The sequence below is a fragment of the Sinocyclocheilus anshuiensis genome, unplaced genomic scaffold (genome assembly GCF_001515605.1).
Source record: "Sinocyclocheilus anshuiensis isolate Anshui unplaced genomic scaffold, SAMN03320099.WGS_v1.1 scaffold411, whole genome shotgun sequence".
Taxonomy (NCBI): domain Eukaryota; kingdom Metazoa; phylum Chordata; class Actinopteri; order Cypriniformes; family Cyprinidae; genus Sinocyclocheilus; species Sinocyclocheilus anshuiensis.
The window spans coordinates 59,155-69,249 of record NW_015549608.1 but is presented as its reverse complement, the minus strand read 5'-3'; the positions used below and the strand labels follow the sequence as shown (position 1 = coordinate 69,249).

At 36.4% G+C, this 10,095-nt stretch overlaps 2 protein-coding genes across 11 annotated transcripts in view; one reads left to right on the top strand and one right to left on the bottom strand.

Annotated features, from left to right (window-relative positions):
* The window catches only part of LOC107659085 (E3 ubiquitin-protein ligase UBR5-like), a 65,166-nt gene extending 57,624 nt beyond the window's left edge, over window positions 1-7,542 (top strand). For 6 of the 7 annotated variants that reach the window (XM_016447904.1, XM_016447901.1, XM_016447903.1 and 3 more), the window contains 11 exons: window positions 82-129; window positions 212-557; window positions 1,151-1,238; window positions 1,818-1,962; window positions 2,050-2,180; window positions 2,929-2,989; window positions 3,130-3,308; window positions 3,397-3,481; window positions 4,260-4,415; window positions 4,497-4,610; window positions 5,280-5,483. In XM_016447904.1, coding sequence (XP_016303390.1) covers window positions 82-129; window positions 212-557; window positions 1,151-1,238; window positions 1,818-1,962; window positions 2,050-2,180; window positions 2,929-2,989; window positions 3,130-3,308; window positions 3,397-3,481; window positions 4,260-4,415; window positions 4,497-4,610; window positions 5,280-5,468 — 1,542 coding nt within the window. In that variant the 3' untranslated portion in view covers window positions 5,469-5,483. Of the gene's footprint in view, window positions 1-8; window positions 130-211; window positions 558-1,150; window positions 1,239-1,817; window positions 1,963-2,049; window positions 2,181-2,928; window positions 2,990-3,129; window positions 3,309-3,396; window positions 3,482-4,259; window positions 4,416-4,496; window positions 4,611-5,279; window positions 5,484-6,759; window positions 6,824-6,910 lie in introns of those variants that run through there. The other variant, XM_016447905.1, reaches the window with a different exon arrangement.
* Window positions 7,543-9,190: 1,648 nt separating this feature from the next.
* Window positions 9,191-10,095, bottom strand: part of srsf10a (serine and arginine rich splicing factor 10a) — a 14,017-nt gene continuing 13,112 nt past the window's right edge. For all 4 annotated transcript variants that reach the window (XM_016447906.1, XM_016447908.1, XM_016447910.1 and 1 more), the window contains one exon: window positions 9,191-9,830. In XM_016447906.1, the coding sequence (XP_016303392.1) occupies window positions 9,614-9,830 (217 nt within the window). In that variant the 3' untranslated portion in view covers window positions 9,191-9,613. The remainder of the gene's footprint in view (window positions 9,831-10,095) is intronic.

Here is a 10,095-nt window from a genome sequence, read left to right as displayed (position 1 = left end):
TCCTCCAGTCCACACTGCAGCTTTATGGGGATGGTGATCTCTCACGACATGCTGCTGGGCCGCTGGCGGCTTTCTCTGGAGCTGTTCGGCCGAGTCTTCATGGAGGACGTGGGAGCAGAACCGGGATCTGTGAGTACAGCTCATTTCTGCGCTTTGTTTTGAGAGTAAGCATTTTATTTTCAGTGATAAACCTCTACTCTGAACGTTGCAGATCCTGACTGAACTGGGAGGTTTCGAGGTGAAGGAGTCCAAGTTCCGGCGTGAGATGGAGAAGCTGAGGAACCTGCAGTCACGTGATCTGGCCCTGGAGGTGGACCGCGACCGAGAGCAGCTCATCCAGCAGACCATGCGCCAGATCAACGCTCACTTCGGCCGCCGCTGCACCACTACACCTATGGCGGTGCACCGCGTGAAAGTGACTTTCAAGGATGAACCTGGAGAGGGCAGCGGAGTGGCACGGAGCTTTTACACTGCTATCGCACAGGCCTTCCTCTCCAACGACAAGCTGCCCAATCTGGACTGCGTACAGAGTGTTAGCAAGGGAATGCAGGCTAGCAGTATGTATCCTATGGATCCTTTTTTTAAGCCCTTATTGCCATATGTGACCACAAAACCAGTCATAAGGGTCCATTTTTTGAAATTGAGTTTTATACACCATCTGAAAGCTGAATAAATAAGTTTTGGTTTGTTAGGATAGGACAATATTTGGCCAAGATACAACTATTTGAAAATCTGGAATCTGAGAATGTATTGAGAAAATCACATTTAAAGTTGTCCAAATGAAGTCCTTAGCAATGCATATTACTAATCAAAAATTACGTTTTGATATATTTACGGTAGGAAATTTACAAAATATCTTCATGGAACATGATCTTTACTTAATATCCTAATGATTTTTGGCATAAAAGAAAAATCTACAATTTTGACCCATACAAATGTATTGTTGGCTACTGCTACAAATATACCCCAGCGACTTAAGGTTTTGTGCTCCAGGGTCACATTTTTATTGGAGGTTTTTTTTAAAGCATAATTTGATGTTTTTCATCTTCAGTACCTTTTTTTTTAATTTCCTAAATTGTTTTACATTTTTTTTTTTTTTTCCAGGATAATTTTTGTCTGAAAGTGATGTTCATGTTGTCTGTGTTTGCAGATCTTATGCAGCGGCTGAGGAACCGAGACCGTGAGCGTGAGAGGAGGAGCGGAGGGCTGAGAGCTGCATCCAGACGAGACCGTGATAGGTGACTTTTTTTTTGAATATATACCATTGTTTACAATTATTTAATAATTATTTAGAACTAAAGATAATCTTTCATGATATATTGATGCATTTTCTGGTGAAATAAATGTAATTAATTTTTATGGGATTTAAAAAAAAAAATACCACTATTTAAAGCTATTTATTTAAAATAAAAGATCATCTTTCATGATATATTCATGTATTTTCTGGCAAAATACATTTCAGCAATATCATTAATGTTTTTTGGACGTTTTTAAAAAATACCATGATTGAAAATTATTATTTATTATGATTATTCTATATATATATATATTTTATTTTTTTAAGATCATCTTTCATAATATATTCATGTATTTTCTGGCAAAATAAATGTAAGCAATATCATACATTTTTTGGGGAGTTGTTAAAAATACCATTATTTAAAATTATAATTTTATTAATATTATAATTTTATTTTGTTTATAAGATTATCTTTCATGATATATTTATGTATTTCTTGAAAATGCCATTATTTAAAATGAATTATTGTATTTATATGTAATAATTAACGAAGCCTTTTGTCATACCACATTTTTTGTAGGGACTCGAGGAGACAGCTGTCGATCGACACACGGCCGTTCAGACCTGCATCAGAAGGGAACCCCAGCGATGAACCGGAGCCGCTGCCGGCTCACAGACAAGCTCTAGGAGAGAGACTGTACCCACGAGTGCACGCCATGCAGCCGGTACAGACCAGCGCAGCCATCAGTATTCATGAACACATGGCTTGATTTGAAGTTGATTTAGTGTGTGAAGTCTGCTTTTCTCTACAGGCTTTTGCCAGTAAAATCACAGGGATGCTGCTGGAGCTCTCTCCCGCTCAGCTGCTGCTGCTCCTGGCCAGTGAGGACTCGCTCAGAGCCCGTGTGGAGGAGGCCATGGAGCTCCTCATAACTCACGGAAGGTGAATCATCTCGCCACACCTGTCAAGAACATGTGCTGGTCATATTTCACCTAAAAATCACAGAGAAAAATAAGAATTCCTTCTTGTGTTTATTACAGCATCTGAACAAAAATAAATAAATAAAAAATATTTTATATATATATATACACACACACAACAAAATTATAAACGCAACACTTTTGTTTTTATGGGGGCAAAAACAAAAGTGTTGCGTTTATAATTTTGTTCAGTATATATTTATAATTAAATATTAATTACATATGTAATTTACATTTGTAAATAATTAGAGTATTTAATAATGTAAATATTTACCATTATAATATTTTATAATTATTAAATAGTATCATTAAAATCACATAATTATTAAATGTTACATTTTAAATGATGAAATACTATAATATTATTAAATATATACTATAATATCATAAAAATTAATTACATAAATTATGATCCTAATTATTTACTGTGATTTATAGTATTTAATATGCATTTAACCTTAAATTTAACAATTATTAAACGTTATAATTAAAATAATTATTAAATTTGTATTTTAAATAATTTGATACTATAATAAAAACTACACTGACTATTATATTATTATTGTTATTAAAAAATGTAATTAATTAAATGTATGTATTTATTCATTGTTTAGCATTTGATTTGATGGTGACCTGGATATTTTTGTGAAATGCACGCAGGCTCTTTTGCTGATAGTGGAGTATTTTATGAGCTTCTCTCTCTTGCACAGGGAAAACGGCGCTGACAGTATACTGGACCTCGGCCTCCTTGACACTCCTGAGAAAGCACAGGTATGTTGCATCTAAAACCCCAAAGACTCTTCTCTGCTCCTTTGCATCAGGTTAGGTTCAGCGTATGATTCTGGGCTGTTGATCTCTATGGTCTGATGTTACATGTGTGTGATCTAATGGTAATTTTCATGTTCAACCAGCAGGAGAACCGAAAGAGGCACGGTTCGACCCGTAGTGTGGTTGACATGGAGCTGGACGACCCTGATGACGGGGACGATAACGCTCCTCTGTTTTACCAACCCGGCAAGAGGGGCTTCTACTCGCCCCGTCCAGGCAAGAACACCGAGGCCAGGCTCAACTGCTTCCGAAACATCGGCAGGTACGAGACACACATTCACCTGAGCATCTGTGTGAGACTGACTAGTGAGATGAACTTCTAACTAATGACCCTGATCTTCTGCCTGCAGGATACTTGGCTTATGTCTGCTACAGAATGAACTTTGCCCCATCACCCTCAATAGACACGTCATCAAGGTGTTGCTCGGCAGGAAGGTGAATATCTCAATGTTAATACCTTTTGTAATAGTGACAGGATTATCCTCCAAGACCTTTTAGGGCCCTGTGAAATCGGTTTTAATTTTTCTGGATACTGTTTTCATAAAATTATAGTAGAAAGGCATGTCTAATTAATTGAAATCATGAAACTTACACAGTTTAACAATTTATTCAAAGTTTGTTTCATGATTTCAATTAGACATTCTTTTTGATTACTAATATTTAATTAAACCATTAAAATGGAAAACACAGAAGGTGGAAAAAAAACAATTGGGAAAAATAAAACATTTCACAGGGCCCTATAAAGGTAATTTTTTAAATGCAAATTAATATCAATTTATTCAAAGTTTAACAAAAATGACCTTTTTAGTACCCTATGAAATTCGTTTTATTTTTTCCAAATTCTGTTCTTCTATTTTAATTTTTCTGTATTCCGTTTTAATGGTATAATCAAATTAATAATCAAAAAGCATGTCTAATCAGTTGTTCATAAAACTTTGAAATGTTTTATGGTTGTTGTCTGTATTAAATTATAAATTCAGAACAATTAAACCAAACCTATCAAAAATGGTTGTAATTAAATGACATTTAATTAATTAATTTAAAATTAAAATGTAATCAAAAATAAAAATTTAAGTTACTTTTTTTTTTCTTTTTAAAATTCCTTAATTTGCTTTTTACTGTAAATGTAATCTTCATGACTGGATTCTGTGTTTTCCGTATCACGTAAATTGTAGGGAAGTAATGCTGAGGCTTGTGTTCTCTTGTGCTGCAGGTCAACTGGCACGACTTTGCGTTCTTCGACCCGGTGATGTACGAGAGCTTGCGACAGCTGATTCGTCACTCTCAAACCGAGGAGGCGGAGGCTGTGTTTGCGGCGATGGACCTCGCCTTCGCTATCGACCTCTGCAAGGAGGAAGGATCTGGACAGGTAACGGCTGCGTTCTCCCTTTGCGTTGGCATTAGAGCTCCGTCTGTGCGCATGACTGAAGGTTTCCTGCTGCATCTGCAGGTGGAGCTCCTGGCTGGCGGGGTCAACATGCCCGTGACGCCTCTGAACGTGTACGAGTACGTGAGGAGATACGCGGAGCACCGGATGCTGGTGGTGGCAGAACAGCCTCTGCATGTGAGTGCACTTCACTTATACTTCTTAACGTCTCAGAGAGCTAGACTTTGACTATCTGGACTGTTATAGCTTATTCTGGACCTTATTTTACAGCATGCACATTTACATTTGTGACCCTGGACCACAAAACCAGTCATAAGGGTCAATTTTTTTGAAATTGAGATTTATACATCATCTGAAAGCTGAATAAATATGCTTTCCATATATGTATGGTTTGTTAGGATAGGACAATATTTGGTCGAGATACAACTATTTGGAAATCTGGAATCTGAGGGTGCAAAAAATCTAAATATTGAGAAAATCGCCTTTAAAGTTGTCCGAATGAAGTCCTTAGCAATGCATATTATTAATCAAAAATTATGTTTTGATATATGTACAGTAGGAAATTTACATACTATCTTCATGGAACATGACCTTTACTTAATATCCTAATGATTTTTGGCATAAAAGAAAAATCTATAATTTTGACCCATACAAATATGCCCCAGTGACTTAAGACTGGTTTTGTGTTCCAGGGTCACATTTATGCATCTGGCAGATGCTTTTATCCAACGCGACTTCCATTGCATTCAAGCTGAAGATTTTTTTAAGCATGCATTCCCTGAGAATGGAACGCATGCCAAAAATAGAGAAAAATGCAGAAATGTAAGTGAAGATGTTGTTTTGCAGGCCATGCGGAAGGGTCTTCTGGATGTGCTTCCAAAGAACGCTCTGGAGGACCTGACGGCTGAGGACTTCAGACTGCTGGTCAACGGCTGTGGAGAAGTTAATGTCCAGATGCTCATCAGTTTCACCTCTTTCAATGATGAGTCAGGTATATTATTGGATCTCAAGATGCCCTTTTTCATAAGATCTTGAGTTCAGAATGATTTGAATATGTTACAGTTTGGAATCTTTATTCCATTTGTGACAATTAAAACATTGTTTAATTTTTTCAAAATTCCAGTTAGTCACAACTCAAAGCTTATGTTTATTATTTCTTGTAAGACTTCAAATGTTTCCATCCATCTATTTTTATGCAAATTTTGGGCCAAGATGAGCATAAAATCTTACAGGCTTTCTGCAGGTCTTAAAAATTCTTAATTTGCCCTTTGCTAAATTCTTAAATCAGAGCTGAAAGTCTTAAATTCATTAAGCCATGACATTAAATGTTGCATGCAATGCAAAAAAAAAAAAAATAAAATAAAAAATATATATATAGTTATTTATGTTTTCCAGTACAAATATCTAAACATCCTTAAAGTCACCATGAAATCAAAAATGACAATTGTAATTTTTTTTCACGCAGTGTCACACATCGTTATTTAAAAAAAAATTCATTTGCACTTGTAATCTTTAATCAGAAACATTAACCTCCTCTCAATGACATCTCGAAAAAGGGGTTGGACTATGCTGACTGTCCAGTGACCAGGATTTTAGCACCCTTCACTGGGAGTTTGACCAATCATAACGCTGAATCGCCTCAAGCGGCATGTGAACCGATCATCTCTTCCTCTTTACTACTAGTTATAGCATGAAATAAACATGAATGAACATTTGAGTTATGTCGTCTCAACCGTGAAAAGACAACAGGACACCATAGTCCACTGACGTTAATCGTGGATTCGATGTTATGATTGGTCTGATCGCCTGTCAATCAAACTCCCGGCAAAGGGTGAAATCCCGCCCTACATTCCAGAAGCGGTTTCACTCGGCTATACATCACAAAGTTGATTTATGTATGTATGTATGTGTATATATATATATATATATATATATATATATATAAATATTTATTTATTTAATTTATTTATTTATATTTATATATAACAGTGTAAATATTGTGTATAATTTTGTAAATATTTTTTGTATTGATGTATTTTTATTTTGATTATTTTAATTTGTATTACTCCATGAAAATAACATGCTTATATGGCATGAAATAAATCCGATCCATTTGTTCATGTGAACCGATCATCTCTTCCTCTTTACTACTAGTTATAGCATGAAATAAACATGAATGAACATTTGAGTTATGTCGTCTCAACCGTGAAAAGACAACAGGACACCATAGTCCACTGACGTTAATCGTGGATTCGATGTTATGATTGGTCTGATCGCCTGTCAATCAAACTCCCGGCAAAGGGTGAAATCCCGCCCTACATTCCAGAAAGTTCAAGCGCTGGTTCTGGTCCATCGTTGAGAAGATGAGCATGACGGAGCGCCAGGACCTGGTAGGACGTTTCTTCCTTTTGCTCTACTCGATATGAATTCATGTAAACCATGCCAGATGTTAATACATTGCTGTGTGCCGCCCGCAGGTGTACTTCTGGACATCCAGCCCGTCCCTGCCGGCCAGTGAAGAAGGTTTCCAGCCCATGCCCTCCATCACCATTCGTCCGCCGGATGACCAGCACCTGCCCACCGCCAACACCTGCATCTCTCGCCTCTACGTGCCACTTTACTCTTCCAAACAGATTCTCAAACAGAAACTTTTACTAGCCATCAAGACCAAGAACTTCGGTTTTGTGTAGTTGAACAAAACCGGTTTAATCGTTGTGTAATATTACTAGTTCCATTTTTGTAGATTTATTTTTTGTCTATACAATTTTATGAAATTTAAAAAGTGCTGTCGCGTCCCTGGCAGTCTTCTTGTTTCTTTTTTTTAATTTCCGTTATCCGAGTATAACGCAACATTCCTGCATTGGCTTTTGTAAAGTTGAAGCCTGCAGCTCCATTGGCTTGAACTGTAACTTCCCGTGACTTTGGCCTGACGGTAAACTGTCCGCCAAACCCAGCCAAAGATGACCGCAGGAATTATTTAAAGAAAAAGTAAGCGTACACTGTGATTGATTTTTTTTTTCCCTGCCCTAAACATAAATATTACTATCACTGAGCGTTCACTGCTGCCTTTGTGGAAAGTCATTTTTTCTTGTATAGAGGGAGTAGGGAATTTCAAAAATAAACTTGGATGCAAACTAGTGTTGTCCTGCTTCTTGAGTACTTCAGTAACACTTTACAAAAGGCTCATTTGTTGACATTAGTTAACGCATTAACAATGAACAATATATTTTTACAGCATTTATTAACCTTTGTTAATGTTAGTTCACAGTGCATTAATGTTTGCAGATGCAATTTTTTTTTTATCATGTAGTAAATTCTGTATAAGTATTGTTCATGTTAACTAATATAGTTACAATGAGGTTTTTGTTAGTGTTATGATTACTTCTATATACATTTGTGTAACAGTGTATTGAATGTCCCACTATGTTTTAAGAGGCTTCTAAGTTTAATACAAAATTTTTTTATTTTTAAAATTTACATTTTTCAAAAAAAAATTAAGTTTTCTGCTTTATTTTTGGCCATGTTTGAAAAGGCATACTTGTAACATAAAAAAAAAAAAATTTTTGTTTATATTTTGCATGAAACAGCCTCGTGCTGTCCCTTCACTTTAGTAAGTGTGTCATAAGATGTACATTTAATTCGCAGTAAAAAATGAGCAGTTTCACTTCAGTCCACATGCTGTGCATAGGAAAGCTACTGTAACTACAGAAACACGCCGTTTCAAGTACAGACTTGACCATTTTTGAAGTATAGAATATCCGGATGAGCTGCTACTTTTGCATTACAACAAAGCACAATGTATTCTATGTGCTGAAACGCAATGCCATTGACTTTACATTTATAGTATGAAGAATGAAATACTAGTAGAAACGGATTCATTATTTGACTAGACCACCAAGCATTCAGATATTTATATGCAAAACTGGATTAACTCTGCAAAGTAGCCGTGTATGGCCAAGATGATAATCGAATGCTATTTGTGAAATTAAACATGCAACATGCTCAATATAGTTTACTGCTGTTTGAAACATTTGTTGCACATTAAAATACTGCTTTGAAAGCTAGTAGGCAGTCTATAAAGCCCCAGTCCTGATGTGATGGAGTGAAACAGATGATGGTGGTTTATGATGGGGATGTTTCGTCAACTGTGCAAGCAAATGTCAAAGAAAACGTCACTTATTTTCATTAAATCTGGTGTAATTTGTCACTAGTGGCAGAAAACAACTGCAGAAACAGCTGGTGGCTTCATTCAATCATTTCAAACGAAGCCACCAGCTGACTTGAGCCTAAAATTACCTTTAAGGTAAAAATATCTAGTAACAAATTCCTTTCCAATTGAAAACCAGTAAAAGTAATACCTTGCAACAAGGTCTTGGTAACATTAAAGCATTAACCTTTGTTAATGTTACAAATACTGTAAAAATACAACTAGTAATTTTAGTTTAGTGCATTTATGACACATCCAAACTTTTGATTTTAAAATGTATTAGTAAATGTTGAAATAGATTCAGATAACTCAATACAGTAGAAATGGTTTATTTTTATGTTCTGAACCAAAAAGGTCATTTAAATTACTTTTAAATATTACTTAAGCTGATGCACATAAGTCTTTGAGCTGCTGAAGTGGATTTTCTTACTGTAGTGTAGAGTCAACGATATTTATCATGTGTACTGTAATGTTCAAAGCAGACTTTAAATCTAGCGGTTCATTCATAAATCCATAGGACCTTGAATTCACGCTGTAGAAATGCAATACAACGTTTAAATCATGTTTATTTTGCAATGACAAAAATACTACGTCTTTAATATAAACAGATGCAAGACAATACAAATTGAGCTTTTAATACATTATAACTTTTGAAGAAAAACTTAACACTGCGACTTTTCCGAGCAAAAAATCTTTAAATCAACGGTCTTCCCCAGTTTTCTCCCATTATTCACTGTTTCTGCATGCATCTTTCTACAATCAAACAGCTGGGTTTCTGCTTGTCTTTGACTATAAAAATAAAGCCATCTTTATACTGGCGTCAAAGCACGTTTCTTACAAAAGAATGAACTGCCTCGGACAACTTCAAGCATAATTTCAGTAAGAACGAGAGCAAGCAGAAGCTGCTGCGCAGTCATGATTAAACACAAAGATTCGATGAAAAGCTGCACAGGATTTAAGAGCAGAGCGCTCGCTAGTGGCCTCCAGACTTGAGTCCGGCCCAGGATCTGGAGCGCGAGCGGGGTTCGTCCTGACGCGAGTCGGCCGACGCATGCAGCTCTTCTGCGGGCGGACTGGCCGATCTGGACCGGGAGCGAGACCGCCGGCTCTTGGCCTTGTATTTGGAGTCAGGGGACGGAGAGTGCGAGGCTGATCGGTGGCGTCTGCGGCCGTGATCACGTGACCTGTGTCTGCGCAGAAAACACCTGATTTACATTTAGTCATTTAGCAGATGCTTTTATCCAAAGCGACTTACAAATGAGGACAATAGAAGCAATCAAAACCAACAAAAGAGCAACTATATGTAAGTGCAAATGACAAGTCTCGGTTAGTCTAACACAGTACACATAGCAAGGTTTTTATTTATTATTTTATAATAAATAAACAAAATAAAAAGTAGATAGAAAAGAAATAGAATAGACAGAGCTAGTGTTAGAGGGTCAATTATTATTTTTT